At 43.7% G+C, this 21,137-nt stretch overlaps 1 protein-coding gene across 20 annotated transcripts in view; it reads left to right on the top strand.

Annotated features, from left to right (window-relative positions):
• Positions 1-21,137, top strand: part of CELF4 (CUGBP Elav-like family member 4) — a gene marked incomplete at both ends in the record, with an annotated part of 683,534 nt that overhangs the window by 640,088 nt on the left and 22,309 nt on the right. For 15 of the 20 annotated variants that reach the window (XM_080362012.1, XM_080362002.1, XM_080362013.1 and 12 more), the window contains 3 exons: positions 2,251-2,400; positions 14,064-14,129; positions 15,762-15,842. In XM_080362012.1, coding sequence (XP_080218138.1) covers positions 2,251-2,400; positions 14,064-14,129; positions 15,762-15,842 — 297 coding nt within the window. The remainder of the gene's footprint in view (positions 1-2,250; positions 2,401-14,063; positions 14,130-15,761; positions 15,843-21,137) is intronic. The other 5 variants (XM_080362003.1, XM_080362008.1, XM_080362018.1 and 2 more) reach the window with 1 other exon arrangement.

The raw sequence follows: 21,137 nt of genomic DNA, 5'->3' as shown, positions 1-21,137 counted from the left end.
AGACCTCCCAGTCCTGCTGGTTTTCTGTACATCTTGCCTTCAGGAGAGCAGGCTCCTTGGGACATGGCCACGAGTTCATTCAGGCTCACGGTTTCCCATAGGACCTAAGAACTTAGAGAGCTTTGAATCCTGGAAAATCTAACAGAATAGAGGCAGGATCCATCTCACCTGCTTTTAATGATACAAAAGTTAGATATCCACTTTAAACTGGCTTGCCTGCAGTCAATGGCAGTTCCAGTGGGTAATACAGACCATAAAAATTTTATTCTGTTTGATGTCAAGTTGATGGTTCACCATCAAGAGTCAGGCTGATCTCACACAACTATCCATAATTGTGAGGCAGTTAAATAAACATCTCTGAAAGTCTGGTTCAAGTTTTGCATTTCTGCCTCCATTGGTATAGTCTGGGTGCAAAGTGGGTCTGCAGTGGGTCTGCCATTCTGTTAACCGCACAGAGGAGCTAGAAATGAAATTTCATTTCAGTTTCCTTCCTTCTCTTCTCCTTCTGTATCTGGTGCAGCTGCAGCAAGATGTCTCAAACCAGGGATGAAATCCACAACTGGCATGCACCACCACCTTTTGTTCTATGCGGTGGCGTTATGCCAGTTTTACTCCAACTACAGATCTAACCTCTCCAGAGGGGTTCTTTATGAGAAGAAAATTAAAGAATTGCAATGAATATGCCTAAACATCCTCAGACATGGACAAAATAGCAAGCACAAATCCCTTGCTGAAGTTTTAGAAAAAAAATACTTACACTGTCTATGCAAATAGAGGACAGATACAGAAAATCAACTGAAATTTTAACTAGCCTTTGTGATTTGCAAGCTGATGGCATATGCTAAGAGCATTGCCTTTGGACTTCAGTTGCCACTGCTGGCTCCTGTACCTCCACAGAGGACATTTTTAAAGGCCAACACCATTTAAATAAGCAAAGGAGAAGCAGACGCTTCTCTGCTCAGGGTATAAGAAAAGAGATGAAATATTGCCTCCTTTTTGGGTGACTCAAATCAGAACATATTAAAACACCTCATGTGTCTGTATTGGCTTTCTTAAAGCACCAACACAGATTTAAGTAGTTGTTAAAATGTGTTGTTGGACTAACCCATCACGAAATGCTGCTATGGTGAAGAAAATTCTGCAATTGGTTTAAAAAAGAGGTTGCTGCAAAAATGGTGCTTTCAATCAGTAATACACCCTGACACAGAAAGATATTGCTGAAGATAAGATAGTTTAACTTCCCACTCACAGCTGGCAAGAGAAAAATATTATTTCATACTCACTGAAAACTCATTTTGCTCCCCAGAAACGTCCTGAATATGTTGCAAGAAGCACAGACTTCCCAGTCCTTTTAAACATACAAGGAGCAGACAAAGAGGTAGCAGGAGGATTTAATTGTCCTCTCAGAATTTAAGAATTATGTCAGTGTGTGACAGGATCCCACCCAAAATGTAAAGACTAAATTAGTCTTCTGAAACAGCAACATTACAGTGTCCCACAGGATGCATCTGGGAAGAAGTGGAGGAGTATGATTTCTTGAAAGAAACAAATCTAACCCAAATATTTCCCCTGTTGAGTGGGAGATCTCTAATAAAACTCTGCAAAGTAAAGTTTGGGCTAAACATTGACACTAAAAAGAAAGTATCACTGGCTACCTTTAAGCTACAAATCAACGTGACAAACCTTTTAGGGATCCCTGGTGCTGCGAAAGTTCAAAATGAGTTTGTACACAAAATATGTATTCACAAGAGAGTGCGGACAGAGTAGTCCTGGAAATCAGTATGCCCACAAAGCTGACATCTCCAAAGAGAAACTGAGAGGAATTGCTGTAGGAAGGTGGAACTGAAAATTTAATTCTGCCTCTAAATGATTTCTAGGAAAGACATGTCTTCTTATTTAGCAATTTAAACAGGTAATACTCCAGGGAGAAAGCTGAGGAGGAAGGGTGATATTTCTATAGTATTCACCTCCTTGATGTTAGCCATGGATCTAGTCTAGAGACCCTGATGACCAAGCAAAAGCTTCCTTCTGTTGAAGAAAGTTTTGCAAGCCTTTCTTAAGTGCTTTCCAAATAGAGGACCAATGGTAGCCCATCCCTTTCTTTGTCCGACACCTTGGAGGATTTTTCATTTATTGGATTTCCAGATGGTTTCAGTGCGGTGGTCACAGCTGTCATGTCAGCAGTTTTCTCTGTGTAGTTATTGCTTCCAGTACTCACCAGCTCTGATTTTGTGTCCTCTCCACTTGCAGGTGGAAGCACACCTCCTGGCATAACTGCACCAGCTGTGCCTAGCATCCCATCTCCAATCGGGGTGAATGGTTTCACTGGCCTCCCGCCGCAGGCTAATGGGCAGCCCGCCGCAGAAGCCGTGTTTGCTAATGGCATCCACCCTTACCCAGGTAAGCCAGGCCAATGCTGTGCCCACAACCTGCTCCCTCAGTCTTAGGGAGGTTGTCCACATCCACGGGCTTTGTCTAGCAGGAGCCACCTCAGGAGGATTATGCCCCACAGCATCAGTGGTGACTGTAGCATTGGTGTAGTTAGGTCTCACACAGCTACAGTTGTTACACAATTAAATCTGGATGGTAGACATAAAGGGCATGTTGGAGGTGGAAAATTTTTATGCTGAAGAATTGAGTCCTCTTCTGCTGGACAACTCATCTGGTGAATACAATAAGGACATCCAGCATGATTTGCTTTAGATAAAATTTCATCTGAGGCCTGACCAATTAGTGCTGGCAAATCTCCTAGTAGTACTTCCAAGGGTGTTGTTCCTGCCTATCGTTGAGGCAGCTGTGCTAAGCCTGTTTGCATCTCCTAACACACACTGTAGGTATCTACTGACTGGGATTCCTTTGCAGATGGATGGCTCTGGAAGGACAAATCCAGAGGGTCCACATGGCTGGTGACCCAAACTGCTCCATGTCTCAGACTATGTACACAGGCAACAGGTGCTGGTCTCCAGATCTCTCACTGCATCCTAATCCTGTTGCCTTACCAGGCATGGAGACAGTAGCTCCTTTAATACAGCCACAGAACGGGCTCAGCTTCATCCTTTTGTGCTGCAGCACCACAGAACTGCTGCTGAGATTCATAGACTGTTACTAGCTCAAAAGATGTCAGCACTGAAGGGGTGATTTTGCAAGACCTAGTAGTCAGAAATGAATGAAGTTAAAGGACATGTACCTGCCTCTATACCTCCATGAACAAACTTATGGACACTCTGAGAGTGTAACCATCAAGAACTTAGGAATTTACAAGTCCTTAAATGTGTACCTTCATTTTCCAACATCCTCAGGACTACTCCCGCAAGCTGTACTTCTGCTAAGAAGACATTCCTTACCATTGCTGTACATATACTAATAATAACAGTCATAAAAATAAAAACTTCAGTAAATGTTGCTAATTGATCCTAGCCACCAGCTGTCGAAGGAGTAGTTTACCCTGGGGGACTCATAGGTTTATCTAGTCTGTTAGGAAATCAAATATTGAGTGAGATGCTCCAGCCAAAAAGGCCACAAAAGCCCTGAGAAAAAAATTCTTTCAATGTCAGTCGGTCCTGAAAACTCAGAAAATTCAACATCACAGTGGACTTTATGATCCACAAGAAAAAATATCAGATAATGTAGAAATACAAAAGTCTCACCTGGTTACTGGTCAGACAATTTCACCAAAACAAACAAACAAACAAGCCTGTGAATGTAGCAAAGAAAAGCCCAGAAATATCAAGAGTATTGACAAAATAATTTTATTTCCCACTTCCTCACCTAGCAAACATTTAGCCATGAGTTCAACTTCAAGCAGAATTGAAACCAAGGGTCTTACTGTGCTAAAAGTTAGGCATGTATATACATGTTTGTAGCAGCTTAGAGGGGTTGAGAGGTCTTGGAGTGTTACAGAGGCATCAGAAGATTGGAGGGAGCCCTCAGTGTACTCAGTGAGCTCAGTCACAGCAGCAAGAAGGCACCCTACCTTTAAGGTTATATAAATATAGCCATCTGTTCAACTATCCATCTAAGTATCTACCTGTTTGCCAGTCTATTATCTCTGTTTATTCATCCGTTTCTATATCTATCTTTTTTTCTGGTTTATCTAGCTCCTTTTAGTTAATCTTCCATGATCCATTACTGCAGATATCAGAGAAAATATGTTCTTTCTAGGTGAATCTTAATGACTTGAGCTTTTGTTACTATCTCCAAATACCCCCATAATTAAAGCGAGCTTTCAGTTGGGTACTTCATCCATGATTATATAAAAGTCAATGGTCTTAATCTGATTCTCTCTGAGTTCTGGAGAGGCTCGCTCAGTCACCAATTCACCGTAAGTCCCTGCACAAACACCAACAGCCTGATACTCTGAAAGGTGACAATCATCCTCGCTCCACTTTGCTACAGGCAGGGAGGCTCCTTTCTGCTGGTAAAGCTGATGTCCAAACAGCTCGCTTTATGTAAAGTTTGGATTTATCTCTGTGTGTCTTCAGCAACACATAGGTCTTTCTCAGTGCTCAGCTTCTGCATAACTTAGTGACATCCTAAGTCATAGCAGAGGGGCAAAGGGAACAGTGGCAGGCCAAACCCTCACCTCTCATTTTACTTCTGCCTATCTCCACTAGCGAGAAAAGCCTGACAGTAAGTTCCTTTGTGGCAGTTTGAGTGTAGGACACATCATGCGTTTGCTCCGTATTATCTTCCTTCTAATGAGCATTTATACACTCTCCAAAACTTTACACCTCGCCACAGGCTTTATTGAGGCCTAAAGATTAACAGCATTAAAAAAAAAACCCAAACAACTATTAGACATCTATATGGGTAATGAGAACATCCACAGTCACATTAGACTGGATAAAAATGTAGAAAGGACACAAATCTTCATGCTTTATGATATAAGGCAGCCACTAATTGCTTGGGGTTAGAAAGAAATTTTCATCACTGGACAGCTTATTCCATCATTGTTCATTATGGGATTTTTTTCACTTTCCTCTGTAGCATGTTACTGGCACTGCCCTGTGGTTCTACATGTCTGCATTTCTAAATGCAAGGTAGAAATAAAATATTAAAGCTGAGCATGCAATTGCGCTAACATTATAGAAAAGAAAAGAACATGCTAGTCACCATCCAAAGTCAGCAGCTTCCAAACAACTTTCTTTTATGGTATATCTCTCATTCTGAAAGTGGCCAAGAGTGCTGCAGTATTATGTACATAACCATAGGCTTGCTGTGGTTATGACTTGCCATATATTGTTTAAAGCCCGAATTTTACTCTCAGATAGTCTTTCATACTCCACAAAAAAACTCAAATGTGGGTTCACACCATTATATCCTGCAGCAGAATGTTCTTTGTTGCCTGAAAACAGAAAACCGGGACAATCGAAATCTATACAGGCATGACATCCACATCATTCAGACCCAAATAAATCCCATTAATTGTGCAGTTTCTCTACATGTCCACATTTGTGTCTAGCTATAATATTTTTGATGCTGCATCTTAAGGAATCCAGAACTTCACAGTCTTTGCACTACAAAAACAGGTCCATATGATGTAGTTACATTTACTCTGTAGTTTCACCCCTTTTATTTTTTTTATTCTTTCTTTCTGTTGCTCTTTGTTTTAAGATTCACTTTGTCTGGAACACGGACACACAGGGTATCATTTGAATCAGACTACTGAACCATCCACAGCTTTGGGGCAAAGACAAGAGTAGGTCTAATGTCCCTGCTCACCAAATCTCTGATCACATCCTCAGTCCCTGCAGGAATTAACTTTTTCTGTGGCTCTGGCCAGGCTCTGGATCCATGCAGCTGCACTAGAAAACCATTCCTTGCAGGCATACTCTTTATAAACCATGCTTTCACCTTCTCCAAGCTCAACCAGCACATAATGCCTCACAGTGCACTTCTTGGCATCGACAGAATAACAAGGGAGTAAATTTTTCCACTAGTCTGAGCCCCTTTGGAGATTTGGTCTTTTTGTGTGCTAAGGCCTGCCCTTTAGTCTTTCTGCTTGCAGAGCTATTGAACATGGCAATGTGTCACAACACATAGTGGGGACAAAGAGCGTAATTTGTTGTGCTATGATCTTGTGAGTCACTCTGCAGCAGCACACGAGCATTTGCCATTTCCACAACAGCCATAGTAACAGGGATTACACTCTTCAGCCAAAGCTTATTAGACACCCAGAGCCCAGTGCCTCTCTTGTAACAGCATGTGATGTAAAATAACAGTGGAGACCATCTGCACCAGTTTCTGCTGTGTCTCACGGCCATCAGCACTCTGCTCTCTGGTGTCAGGTCCTGCTCTACTGGAATCCATTGTGAGGGACTGGAAAAAAGGCTTGCTACAAAAACAGAGCCTCCTTGGGAAGAGAAAAGGAGGGAGAGATAAGGAAGTTGGGAGAGCAAAGGGTAGTAAACCAGAGAGACAAAGGATTGTCTGTCAAAGATCAGTAAAATGAGGGAACTGGATGAGGTGCAGAGCATAGCCACCAGGAAAGAGTGAGGTCTGCTATGTAATCTTCTGCTCAGTGATGTGCCCAGGAAGAAAGAGAAATATACCCCATGGCATCCAACAGCTCCCAAACAAACTTCTTCCTCCTGGGCCAAGGGATGTCCAGCCTGACCAAAGCCAGGGATGGATCCAGTGACACAGCAGCTTTGTGGAGCCTCAGATGGGGAATGCTTTTCAGGATGATGAGTTCTTCAGTGCTTTTGGTCTTCATTTAGATCACTGAGGAAAACAAAAATGAAGTTCCCCCAGTTGCTCATAATACCTTAAAAACGTGCTGCCTCCTTTGCTGTTCTCAGGCACACGGTGGTTCTGTTTCTGACTGCCCTCACTGCCAGGACTAGCTCTACCTCCTCTCCCTGCAGATACTGCAGATGTCTCCCCACTTCCCTCTGGTTACCCTGTGGGTACATCTGGGCTGGCAGGGCAGCAAGCTCCACTTCAGACCTTCTTTGGGCTCTAGCCCTCCGCGGAGAGGACTAGCTGTCAGTACAAAAGGGCAGCCAAGGCTTTATGCCTACATGTTTCCAAGCCACTGCTGACACTGGCAGTAGAGATGTCCCCCACGGGTGAATTCCTGTACCATAGAAATCCATGTCTTACGAACTGAACCAAGACCATCAATTCATTTTGCTTGGCTCAACAAAGAACTATCAGGCAGTAATGAATTTCGCCCATTGCCAGCAGAGACAGAATTCAAGCTCCATCTGTAATTATTATCATTACCCAAGCTAATTTTGTAGGGGAGGAGTTGCTGGCATGTTAATACGACAGCCTTATCTATTAGCTTGTCAATTAGCTAGCAGCACTGCTGATGGGCAGACTGCTGCTCTGGGACAGTCAGTCCCAGGATCAGTCCTGATCATGACAGACACCATCCAGTGACACTGGGCATGATCAGGGCTTCGCTTGTGCTGGCAGAGAAAGAGACTAACCTACCCCACACCTGACATTTCAGCCCTGAACGATGTCAGGCAAAAGGAGTTTAGGAGGAGATTAATCAGGAGAAAAGAAAAAGAGTGACTTGCATGCACCTGTAGAAGGTCCAGAATGACAGCAAAGCCCCACAGCCTTTGGTCCAGACATGCTCCATGCCCTAGAAACATACCTGGCTTGGTGGCCCTGAGACGCAGTTACTTACTGCAGGAAATCTTTGAATGTATTTGTTTGTCCACCCTAAATCTCTGAGTAAGAGCTTTCCCATTCATATTTTGTATCAGCATTTCCAAAAAATGCAACAGTGAGCACCTGAAACATCATTATGACTAGGAAGCATTTATTTGACCCGTTTGTAACAATCTGCCACGTGCCATAAACCACACTTTACTGGTAAAATAAATAAGTGGAGGAATGCACTCATTAAAAGTATAATAACAAGTTGCCATCTTCAATTGTAGTCTAAGCTACTTTAATGATGCCATGTACTTCCAACAATCCTGCTGCAACCATAATGAATGAGGTTGTTTAAGACAGTTGTGGGAGCCTTTTAGAGTCAAAGTATTTTCTGATCTGGAATAAGGTGTAAATGTAAATCAGGCTTTGTGCTGATGTTTTCAGAGACATCTAAGTGAGTTAAGACCTTGAGCTTTATTTTTAAAGGTGACTTAAACTAAGCTCCCCAAAAACATGGAGTTAAGTGCCTTAATAGCTTTTAAAACTTGATCCAGACTTCAGTGTTCATGGTCTTAGGCAAAGGGGGAGAAATCAGGTCCTGACTCTGCTGTTGAATTAATTTCTCACCTTGGCCAGCCGCCTCTACCTCTCTGCATTTCTGAGTCTTCTGCCTCTTTCTTGCTTTGTCCACTGGAAACTCCTCACAGCCAGCAAATTTGCTATTGCGTGTTTGCACAGCATTCTTCTCACCCAGGCTGCTGTTAGGAATGGGTCTTGGAGCTGGAACTACTAAGAAAATTATAAAGACAGTCTTGATTTCCAGCAATAAACTATATGAATTTCATAGTAGGCTCATTTATTGTCCTAAACAAGTATCTACAATACCTGGGGATGCTACCAAAAGGCCTTCTCCAATTAACAGGATGGTGCAGGGGCCATGAACACCCAGGATTTTTTGGCTCCTTTGGTGTGTAGGGGAAGAGACAGTGGCACAACATGTCTTTGACTGAGTGGTGTCCAGCCCCTAAATGGCAAAATGAGAGTACAAAACACAGGATAGGTCTCTGGTTTATGCTGGATCAGCACATTCTTTCTGTTATTGCAGTTATTGTTGTGTCTGAATACCTAATTAATTACAACAGTAAACGCTGGCTTCTTTAATCACAGCATCAGCTGTCCTAATCAATCTTAATAATATGGAATCTGTACTATGGTACCCATGAATTTTAATCTACATAAATTTCTTAAGACCTCTAGCAAGCTTGTTGTACGAAATGATATAATTATGGATATAGATTAGGGCTGTAGAGAGTGATTTAAATTGGATTTAAGGAGAAGGTGAATAGAGCCCTCCCACTCATTTATTTATTTATTTATTTATTTATTTTAATCCTGGCCTTCACTTAGATTTTTTTTTGCTGTCATCACTGTATGCCCCTCCTCCCCCCAGAACCACTGAACACTGCTGCCTCCCTTTGATTGCTCTTCTCTCCCATCCACCCTCCCAGAGGTAACAGTGGTCAAGCTGCAGCTCCTGGGAGAGGTGTAAAATACCTCTGGGACCAGGGACTTTATCTTACACTGATCTGGGACAGGGACAAGGACACTGTAGACAGAGTTTCAATCCATGCCCCACCAAGGGCATATGTTTTGATCTCTTTTGATGGCTCAAGCAGTGACCATCATCCTTTTTCCTCACCACCTCCACTGGCTTCAGTGCAGCTCCTCCTGATTTATACCCTTGACCATCACAGCAGACTCCAACTCCCTGTCTCCTACAACTGTTTTCCCCTGGGGCACTCATATAACAGCTCATCTTGGCCAGAGACTGTAGCCGGGTTACTGGCATCTCAGAAGGGATTCTTTACAAAGCGTCGCTCAAATCGATTTTATTTATTTTTAACAATGTGCTTCATTCTGCCACCTCTGTCCTTTCATTGTCTGACAAAAGTTAAATGTCGGGCCTAACATTAATGGAATGCCCCTTTAAAAAGCTGGATTTCAATCTAGATATCAGTAGTAAGAAAGCTTCCTGGTGTTAATTTTAAAGCACTGGTATTTCATGCTGACTTGAGAAATCATCCTTGGTTTTTGGCATCAGGCAGAGGATTTGGAAAGTGACATTAACGAATCTACTTTCTTTGAAGGTCTTGGGAGTCATTTCTTGACTTCTGCCTAATGAGTAAGTGCTGCCTTCGTTAAATTTATATTTATGGCCATATAGTAGGTCATTGGCTTGTTTTATGTCTCCAGGTTTATGGAAAGTTATCTGCCATGGTCACCTTGTGGCATCTTGGCCAGGATTGTCTTGCAAAGACACAATTGTATCTGAGCAGGATTTTTCCCATGGAGATACGGAAATGATCAAATTAATATAAAGGTGATGTCCAGGGATAAGACTCTTGCCCTGAGCTGCCAAATGAAGTTAATATTAGCATCTTTTTTCACAGTACACCTTTAGTTTACCCTGGGAAAGCCAGATATTCAGCTTCTGCAAAGCAGCAAGGCTACATGGACTTCAGCAAGGCTGACACGGTTGATGGTTTTCCTTTGGTCTCTAAGGAGCCTCTCTATTTCTTTCACTTCACCACCACTTCACGAGTGTGTACATTACATCACATTTAATCTCTTAAATGTCTGTACGTTGGATGTACAGTTTCTATGAGTCTGACCACAAAGAAAGCTATTTGAAATGTTATCTATGAACACATTTGCACAGATAGTCACTTACACATTCAAGGTCTTTTGATGATGTTACAACTTAGAGCCGTGCAAGTTCTGGTCCAGAAGCCCCTGTAAAGTTATTTATGGTATCCACATCCCTCCTCTAGTGTCTCCTATGTCCCTAGAGCTCTTACCAGCCCTTAATCAGCCACAATGGGCTTCTGCCTTGGCACAGACCATATGCTGAGGAGCTGAGGTCTCCCTGTGCTGAGACACAGAAATGATTAATGTCTCCCCATCACTTTGAATTTTAGCACATGGTGTGCTCTAGCCTACAGTCACACGTAGCCCCTCAGGCAGGCTAGCTCTGTATCACGAGCCCCTCCTGCATCTGAGCACTTGCTGAACTTCTCGGGGGTCATTAGTATGTAGGAGGGCAGTCACTTTGCTGATGACAGCGTGGCCATGACTTCCTCAAATGTCCAATCTGTTTCTTGAGATTTCTGGATTGATACCAGCCATTGGCTTCATCCACACTACAGCTGGGAGCACAGGCAGTTATGCCCTTTGCTAGGTTTAATTCATCTGGCAGAGTAAGCAGCAGCCTGAAGATAGGCTCATGGCTGTCCAAGCTACCTTGGCTTTGTGCCGCGGCACCCAACCAGCCTTGGAGTCTGTGTCCCTCCATCTTCACAGGCTGTGTTGGCCAGCATGGACACATCCGCTGTACTGAAGTCACATCTTCATTCGCTGAGTAAAAACACTCTTCAAGCTAAGGAAGATGATTTCTTCAGTGATCAAAGGTCATCACTTTTGTTTTTGAGAGGCGACAAGTTAAATTCCTGCAGGTGGTGACTCGCCACAACTGCTTTTGCCAAACAGCCAAGGGAGGGTATGAGACTACAAATAAAACACAGAGCCTCAAGCTGATGGCTGCTGCCTCCCTATGCTGTCTAGTCCTTCAGCTCAGGGATGCTTTCAACTCACTCTATTTGAAGAACATCCAGGGACAGCTGGATCAGAGTTAGGGTTCTGTGTGTTAGACCAGCTACCTTGTGTCTGCCGTATGTATGAGTAAATGATTCCCAGCTTGGAGCAAAGCTGACTGGAACCAAGGAATAGTCTTCCCATGGGTTTGCATGTTCTGTGAGTTGGGAAGAAATTCCCTGTGTGATCTGAGGCACAAGGCAGCCTCCTGAGAAACAAACACATGGTTAGGCACTACGCTTGTTGACAAGTCATTGTGACTCAAGAAAATAATGAACTCTGAAAGCTTTGTGTGGGAGGGAAAAAGGCTGCATTTAAAGGCTGGTTGTCCCAAACCCTTTAAAGAAAATATTTGCCCAGTTTTAATATTTACTCTTAAAGGTGAACCATGATTTTCAATGTCTATTTCCTAAGCAGAATAGCTTAGTTATGATGGCCAGAGTATGGCTCCAAAGGCAGGTGAGATATCCACAGACGGGATAAGGAGAGGAGTTCTGCAGTGGTCCAGGTGGTCTGGCTAAGGACATAGACTCAGCTATAGCTGGGAGAGTGGCCAGTTCCCACGTGTGCCCACTTAAGGCAAGGAATAAAGAGAGGACCAGAGTCAGACAGATACTGCTCAGTGATTTCTCTCATACCAACAAAGAGGCAGTCTCTGCTAATTGTCAGCATGACAGAGAGGGAATGAGCATGCCTGAGTGCAGCCTCAACTGGAGAGGAAGGAAATGCTGTGAGTGTATCTCCTGAGCAGCAGAGACAATTTCTTCTTCTAGCTCTGTAAACAGATGAGTGTAACCAAGGAAGGGCAGTTGCCTTTTGGGCAGACAAGGTAGATCATCTCCTTTACCATAGACTGCAAAACCACAGTTGTCTTAGAAAGATTTGCTCCCTTTATTGCGTGTCCCCTCAACTTCCCCAGGAGATACCTTCTACCTGACAGGACCTGGTCATTTTGAGCAAATCCATGTTATTATGATCCAATCTCCCAATGGGGTGTGGGAACTGATGTACCACTCAAACTTTCATAGCCGTTCAGTTTTCTTTTGGAGCAATATGCCTAACTTTCTGATTTTAGATGAAACTAGTTTTGAGTAGAGGTTAAAAAGAATATTTAGCTGCTTCCTTCTTCAGCAAGGCAGAAATAAGTGGAAACACCTTTTATATTTTCCAAACACTCTTTCCAGTTTCCTGGAACATCTACTCTTTAAAAATACAGCTTTGCATCTCTATTGTGCTTTCCACTGATCTCTTACAGTAGGGCAGTGCTTTCCATTTCGCATACACACATACTGAGGGACCTGGCAAAAGTCAGCTAGTAAATCAAACAGACAAATTTCCAACCTAAGACTGCAATCCCACTTATTTCTTCCTCTTACTATCCCGACCTCAAAGTCCTTGTGATCCAGTAATGGCAACAAAGAACAGGAGTTTCCAAGCCTTAGCCAGCTAATTGAGTTTGTCCCTTCTAAGTTTTTTCTTCTCAACATTCCTCCTTGTATTTTGGGAGAAAAGTGCAAGACCTTGCAAGCTTCCATCATGATCCATGGTGAACTTTGAAATTAAGGTTCAAGCTGGTACTTGCATCTGTAAGAAAACACTCTGCCCATGTTCCTTGGGTTTGTAATACAATGTTTGCCAAGCTCCCCCACACTTTGGCCTACAGTCAGTGTCTCTCCTTGGATAGGTCAATGACACCAGATTTCCTTCCAAGAGACCCAAACCTTTGCATGCTCCTAGCCCTTGCCTCCAGCCACACCTCTGTGCTTGTAGGAAAGAAGAAGGTGGGATGGAGTCAGGAAAGTGGCAGCTCCCTGAATGATCATCCTATAAGTAAGAAGCTGGAGAGACTGCATAAATGTAGAACTGTGCAGAACCAATAAATACAAATTAAACTCATAACAAGAAGTGAAATATTAGGGCCAAGGTGACATTTGGACTGGAGGTTCAGCCAAGCTTTGCTTTAAATATTTTATTGCTGCAGATAAAGAAAGAGCTTATCCAACACGTTTCTCTCTCACTCGCTCTCTTTTTTTCTCTGCCTACCAACCAAAGGGGAAAAAGAAAAAAAAACTAGCTTTTGGTTGTATTTGAGCTAGACTTCAAAGTTTCACAAAAATAAACAGTTTTAGGGGGGAGGAATGCACACTTGTAAAGAGAGAAAACGCACTTTGAAGCCAGCAAGGGACAGCATGCCTTACGCAGAGATTCACAGCATCCTCCCTGGAGCAGACAAGTGACGTCCCCCTCCCCTCCAAGCAGCATCTCCTCTCTCACAGGGGGCTGCCTGGCAGCATCACAGTCCTTCGAAGAGATGTCGCGATGGCAGGAGCCACTTCTTTGTTCTCTTCTCCTTACTCCTGCTATGCGCCTGTTGTTTTCTGCTCTGATTGAAAGTTTCATGCGACTGTAGCTGTCACTGAGATCTGAGTTTGCACAGCACCTAGCACAATGTCACTTCTGGCTTAGGATGAGGCCTCTTTGGGGTTGATTACAGAAGTGCCAAAAATCTGCACGATCAGAGGTGAGCTCCATAATTTAAGCTTGGGAAACGAGGGGAGAGGTTTGCTTGCCCTTTGCTCAAAAGTCCCACAGCGTGATGGCTGGAGGACAGAGCCCTCCTGGCCATCATGGGGGGCTCTGTGCAGTTCTGTTCATGGGGTGAGCAAGCTTCTTCTCTTTGGGGACCTTCAGCCCCTGGGTCTGTCTGTCTCACACCACATATTGATGAGGGAAGGGCAAGGAAGAGTGCCTGTCATGTTTTAACCCATTTATTCCCTCTCTCTCTTGTGTCTCCACAGCACAAAGCCCCACTGCAGCAGACCCCTTGCAGCAAGCCTACGCTGGAGTGCAGCAGTACGCAGGTCGTTAGTATTAACACTTTCTCCCAATAAACCTTTCTCTTCTCTGAAGCCTTTAATCTCTGAATGCACTTAAGGGGGCTGGGGAAAGGGAGGTGTTTGCTGATACTGGGGTGAGCTGGGGGCCACAGACTCTCAGATTAAATTTACATTTCTCAAGAAAACAAAACATAGAGCCCAGGGTCTTCTCTCCCCTCTCTCCCTAAGGAGGCAATCTCCTCCCTTTCCCCAGGGAAAGTCTTACACTCACCTGTACCTCGATGCAGCTTCATTGGCAGGACCTGGTCCATTCTGCTTATCACAAGGGCAAAATCAGGCCACCGATTTGGAGGCCAGTTTCTGTAACAGGTCTCCTGAGTGCTGCAGTGAGGAGGGGAGATGAGCAACCAGACCCAGCAGAGCCACTGCTGCTGTGCCTGGCAGGGTACAATGTGTCCGCACCTATCTGTATTTTAGGGTATGTCTATGGCCATACTCGAGCTAGTTAGTTTGAGGCTTGCTTAGGAGCTATGCAGACATACTCCTGTCTTCTCAGCAGCTTTCCCCATGGCTCCCAATGGGTCAGCCTCCACTTGCCTCACCCTGCATGCTGAGCAGCTCCTTTGCAGTTGATGGACTGACACCAGCCAAAGTGACCTGGTGCGGACCACGACCCCACCGTGTTCAGCCTCCCCTCATGAGGTGTCCATGGCCAACGTTGTGCGGAAGCTGCCACCCCAAAGTCATTATTTCCTGTGGTAACTGGAGCAATCATGGGCTCCCGCTGAGGAATGGCTATTATCTCATGTCAGCACTGTATCTGGAAACTTAATTTAATTCTTCATGTAGGGCTTCATTTGCCAGTGTTTTAGTTATTGTCATTTATTGCTCGTGAGGTTTGATAGATGGGAAGCAGCTCAACCCTTTGAGCTGTTAATTAACCCCTTTGCACACACATGACCCCTATCCCCCTCTCTCTGGGCTTGCAGGCGACCCGTACTCTGTATTTTTAGCAGCAAGGCACATCATCTACCATCTGTGGTACTGAATGACTCCCCTTGTCTGCTTGGTGGGGAAGCTGAGGTGGGGAAGATTGTTTAATTGCTGCGCACTCTTTCCACTGTGTTTGTGTGAGAAAGAGGAAATCTCTACAGACATGAAAGAAAATGTATATCCAAGACTGTATGTGCAACTGTGCCTATGCAGGGAGGAAATAGACGTGCGAACTGTTTTTATGAGCATGTGAATAAATCAGGGTCCAAAAGAGATTTCAAAGGGAAATGTGTGCATGCATTCTGCACATGGCTGTCAGCATGGGCATCAGCATGCTGGGCTGGTGAATAAACGTGTGGTGCCATCTGGGATCATTACACATCTCTGCTGGGAGAGATCTCAGCAAAGACCCCCCATTTGCACCAAGTAGCTGTCCCCAGCACTATTGCTGACAAAGCTGAAGGGAGGATGGGTGCTCAGGGCTATGTGGTGCTACCTGGAGCACTACTGTGGTGCTCCTGCCACATCTCAGGCTGTGTGAGATGGCCCTTCGCAGAGCCAAACTGCAGGGGGAAAGCCCACCTCTAGCTTGGTGTGATGGTATGGAGTGAAAACTCCTTGCTTCCCAGCACTGAAGTCTGTCCCTCTTTTTCCTTTCTCCTATAGCTGCTTATCCTGCTGCTTATGGCCAGATTAGCCAAGCGTTCCCACAGCCACCTCCCATGATCCCACAGCAACAGCGAGAAGGTGAGTAAACAGGCTGTCCTTTCTGGCCCCAGCACGCCATCCCCACCACATTGGTTCCCCTCCTCATACACCTAGACACTATACATTAAATGCACGCTTGCCTTGAATCCTTGGTCCACTGAGTCCTTCCTCAATTACCATATGTGCTACGGCATCACTGGCACTAACAGGAATATGCAGGAACACCCTTGTGGGGAATAGCTGCTGAGATCTCAGTCCCGAGGGAAGAGAGCGCACTGATGTGCATGGGCCATGGAAATACCTGCTAGCAACAGAGGCAATCATGTCCAGTGGGGGTCTGTGTTAGAGATAAGCAACAAGAATGTGGATAAAATGCATTTGCATTGGAATTAAGAATGTAATAGGAAACAAAGCACTGGTGGGCCTTCATTTGAAGCCGGCAATATGATTTCAGACATTCGCTATTTAGAGAATGGGGACCTGATATTTCAAGGAGCTGATTGAGTCCTTTCAGGTTCCTTTGATAACCCGGAGACAGAAATCAGCACTTTTAGAGTAAAATCTCTGTATCAGGATGAGATGAATCGGATAGTAAAGCTACCTCTTTTTTCACATTGTCTTTGAGAGGAGACTGGGTTATCTACTCCACAGGACAGGATGGATGGAAACATGAAAAATAAAGAGAGGTGGATGTCCCACTATCACGTGTAAATGTTTTGGAAGGTATCCTTGACATGTAATGTTTTGGACCCAAAGACTTGCCTGAATGAAGAGGCAAGTTCCTTATGTTCCCTTTAGAGTCAGTGGGGAGCAGTGGGATCCTCAGAGACAACCGACTCAGGTAGTTCCAACCATCATCCAGGGAGTCCACTGGTCTCTTTTGACTAGAAGAGGAGACTGCTTGCCTAAATGATGTGTTCATGTCAGGTGCTCCAGCTCAGGGAGGAGACCCTCATTTTAAATAATTACATTTCAACTTTTGTCCTCTATTAGATCACTAACTCAGATATATTCTATGTTATACATGTTATTATATATATATAATGACATTTAATATTTTAATATAGTGTAACAGTCAGAATGAAATGAAACAAGATTACACTATCAAACTAAAACATTCTTATGGCCTAGAACTACTTTGGGGAAGAAATCTCATTTTGTAAGAAAATTAGAAATGTTGGCATTTCAATCTAATTTGGAATTAATTTTTTCCAATGTCAGAATTTCCTGGGGAACACAACTTCCAGCTCCTGATTAGCTCTAGTACATGTCCCTGCTGTGAGAACAGATGCACAGACCTAACGTATCATTACAGAGATATTTCCCCCATGCTGAAGGACTTTGCTTTTTATTACTTACTGGGGTTAGATTAAGCACAGGACAAAATGGCGAGCAGATTATTGCTCAGCACAGCATTGTGCCAGGAACCATCAGAAGCAAGGGGTAGCTGTTGTACTCACTTTGAAGACCCACTGCCCAAAGACCCCTGTGTTTCCAAGGCTCGGTGTGTGCCTGCAGATTGAGGGTGAGCATCACCCAGTGAACAATTCATCTCATAACTCCTCACTCCTTCCTGTAAGCAGCTGGTATTAAGCATGACTCGGGGTCAGATGTACAAGATGAACCAACAGTGTGATGCAGCTTGACATTCCCAGTGTCCTCCATTTTCTTGCAGTTTTTAGATGTTGTGGCTCTCTCTGCTGCTTGTTAGAGGGAGAATCTTTAAGGCACAGCACTCCCTTTCAGCAGAGGGTCAAGACCTTTAAGCATCCCTAACCTTTATACAGGAAGACACAGCAAGAGGGAACTCTAATAATAGTAATGCTCAGTATCGAGAAGAGTACTTAGCAAGGATGTACACAAACATTGATTCATTAATGAACCAACCCTACCACAATAACATCGATGATCACATTGTTAATAACAATGTTGACTCTCTGCTCTTGGATCCCAGTTGGATAACAACTCTAGAGCTGCTTTGCTGCTGCAACATTCCTATAGAGATTATTTATTACTTCCACATGAGCGCTAAGGTTGCCAACAGCTGACAGGGTGCATAGGGTGGAATAAACCCAAACCGATCAAAGCCAGAGATGAAGTCTTGATTCAGGCCATGTCAATCAGGCTAAACTTGGGGGTAATTTAAAATGTGTATGGTATTACTCATCTTGACGTAGTTTCTGAAACTCAGAAGTACACTTAGATATAAAAATAAAGTGGTGCAGGCTTGTGACTCTCATCTGCCCTGTGGTCAAATATGCTGGGGACTGAACTGGAAGCAGATGAAGAAGAGGCAATGAAATTCCAGCCTCTGAGTATATGCTGTAGAGGTGAAGTGTGCAGCTGACCAAGGGGCTGCAGGGTAACTTCATACATCCTTAAGGAACAGCCCATTTTTAATTACTGTTGGACGATCAGTCTAGTCATAGCCTTTCTTTATGACACTGATTCCCGATATTGGGGATGCAATGATAGATAGTTGATGTCAGCACAGATATATAGAATTTATTCACGTTGACAATGGACAACCAGGGATAGATTTGGTCTGCAGCTGTCCCCATGCTAAAAAACTAACAGTGAGCTGGAGGGTGAGGAGCATGGACAGAGGAATGGCTTAGCAGCTCAGGTCCAACCAAGCCAAATCAACATGGACCCACCAGACAGTTCTCTACCACGTGCTTCTGTGAGATAAATAATGAGGTTTTCCATTATCCAGCATAATTTGCCTATAATTTACAGTACATTAATAAACTGTGCATTCCTTAAAACTTTTCTTTCTTTTTTGTCCAATTCAAGGCTATCTGTGCTTCTTGTGTATTAATAAACAGAAATATCTATAACTTAAAGCCATAAAACCAAGAGCCATGGTGAATGTCAGGATAGAAATGAACCTTGATTCTCTTAATGTGTCATGAGGGTTAGATTTCAAGATGACTTACAACCCTTTTGGAAACCAAGGTAAAGTGTGTGGTAAATAATATTAGTACTGTATTCAGCCCTGAACTTCCCAGTATACTGATCTCCAATAACCCAGTAACTCAGTCCGAAACAAGACCTTTCTCTCCAGCAGGATATTTGGAGTCTTAACTAAGGTTTTGCCATACTTTCTGTGATCTTCCTCTTGCTCCAGCAATCCTGACTGAGTCCATTAAAACTTATTGCATGTGTGCACTGAGAACTAACTTAGCTCTTTATAGCCTTTTGAGCTGCATAACTACTGCCTTTGATTTCTTAAAAATATACACATATATACGAAGAGGTGGCCATACACACAAACATATAATCTTCCAGTGCCCAGGCAAGAAAACCCCAATGAGACAGAGAGGCAGACAGATCATGTTTGTGAAAAATGTACTGAGGAGTGTATGATAGGTAACTTACAGATGGATGGATTTAACAAGAAATTGTTTGTTAAATTCTAATGGCAGGATTTTCATATGTGAGAATGGTAAAACAAATCAAACTATCCTAGGTAGCAGATGGATCTTTCAGAATGGGAAATTATCAAAAACTCTCTGTAGTTGGGAATGGAGCGAGTTTGGCCTTGAATGCCTGAGTTGGTATGGAAAGCCACAGCACGGGTTTCCCGGACACATTTCAGAGCTGGACTGGGCTTTGAGGACGGTCTCTTCTTTTTTGCATCCTTCCTAGTCTCCTTCTCTTGGTCTCTGAGCTGTGTGAGGTAAAACTGACTTCAAGGTGAAATAAGGGTTGTTCTCATTTGAGCTCAACCTCTAAACCTGATGTAGATGAAGTTGTGTGCCTCCTGGTCTGCCTTATGCCTTAGTAGATGTTTCTCAGCACACACAGGCAGAATCCCTACTCATGCACAACACATCCAAGACCCCAGGAAATGCAGCTGGTATTTTTGACAGAATCTGCCAGTTTTACAGAGCAAACTGCTGGCTCTGGTGATGTCAGTAGGAATTTTGCCACTAATTGCAGCAAAGCCAAGATTTTACCCATTCTATTATAATGAGGATCTCAAATCCCACAGTAGTGGTGCTCTGGGGCATGTTCAGATGAAGGAATGAATTTTTGTCTGCTATTCTGGACCACGATCTTCTCCTGGGCAGAATTTTCTCAATTCTAACAGACACCTAAGGGGGTCGGCTTTTGTTTAACATTTTCAAACTGTTTCATATTTAGTTTATCATGCCAATAACTCCACATTGTGTGGAAATGAACCACAGCAAGGACTGGAGTGGGGATGGTTGCTCAGTGAAAAGACTAAGGAAAAGGCAGACAGGAGGTGGAGGGAAGATGGAAATGCTTCGCATAAAACAGAGGAGCCTGATTGTGGGCCACTGAGGTTCAAAAGTAATTTAGCTAAGCAGATGACCGGGTGTCTAATTAGTTAATTATCCCACTGTACCACTAGCCCCCCCATTTGGAAGAAACCCTGTTACCATCCTCATGACCTCTAGGAAATGCACAAGATGCAAAGGATCAGCTGTTCCTTCGTGACAGTCCTTTTAGCAAATTAGTGGGGAAAATTGTGCTTAGCAAATATTCATTAGGGCTTCATTTTCCATTAATCCAAAAGGAAATGCGGAGAGCCTGTGACTTCAATCATGCTGAGGCCCAGGAATTTTAATGAGCTTTAAATGGGCATCTGTCAGAATCCTGACTTTGCCGTACTTCTCCTGCCAGCCGGGGGGATGAGTAATGGCTAATAAAATGTGGGAGCATCTACACGAACTCCTCTCCCTAACAGGAAAGGCAAAGTTGTAATTTGCTGTGTTATGACACTGTAATTATGCCCTGATGAAGAAAATGAGAGTATTAAAAAACCCTTTCCTTCCCCACACTGCACCCCAAACATAAATGGCAGAAAGTTGCCTGAGTCAGGTCAAAAGGTTGTAGGCACATGGGTCTGGGGAAGGAGGAAACCTTCCTCCCCTCTGTCCTCTTACCCTTGTGGAAAGGAGCTCATACTGTATTCCCTTCATCTCGACGCCCCCCAAGCAAAGTAGAGTTGGAGTTACCCGTCGAGGTCAGTGAAGACCTGAGCAATAGCTGGAAGTACCTTTGGAAATAAGACAATGAACAAAACAATCCCTGCCTCCTTGAACTACAGTTTTCTGCTAGTGAACACTGCAAGGAGTTTTAATGTTTATTTTTTTCAACAAAACCAGCTGGACATGCCTGTTCCCTTTTGACTTTTGCTCAAGTGCAGCATGCTTAAAAATAAAAGTCACATCGAAAAGTTTCATTCTAGCCTATATGACTAAAGGCAGATTGTCCCTCTTCTGCCCCAAAATACAGTTTCAACAGAAATATTTCTGAGGGTCTCTAACAAAACTGCGTATTCCAACTACAGACTTTTCTCTA

Source organism: Nesoenas mayeri (assembly GCF_963082525.1).
Source record: "Nesoenas mayeri genome assembly, chromosome: Z".
NCBI lineage: Eukaryota > Metazoa > Chordata > Aves > Columbiformes > Columbidae > Nesoenas > Nesoenas mayeri.
The sequence above is the reverse complement of the archived record's forward strand: the minus strand, read 5'-3'. Positions and strand labels throughout refer to the sequence as shown.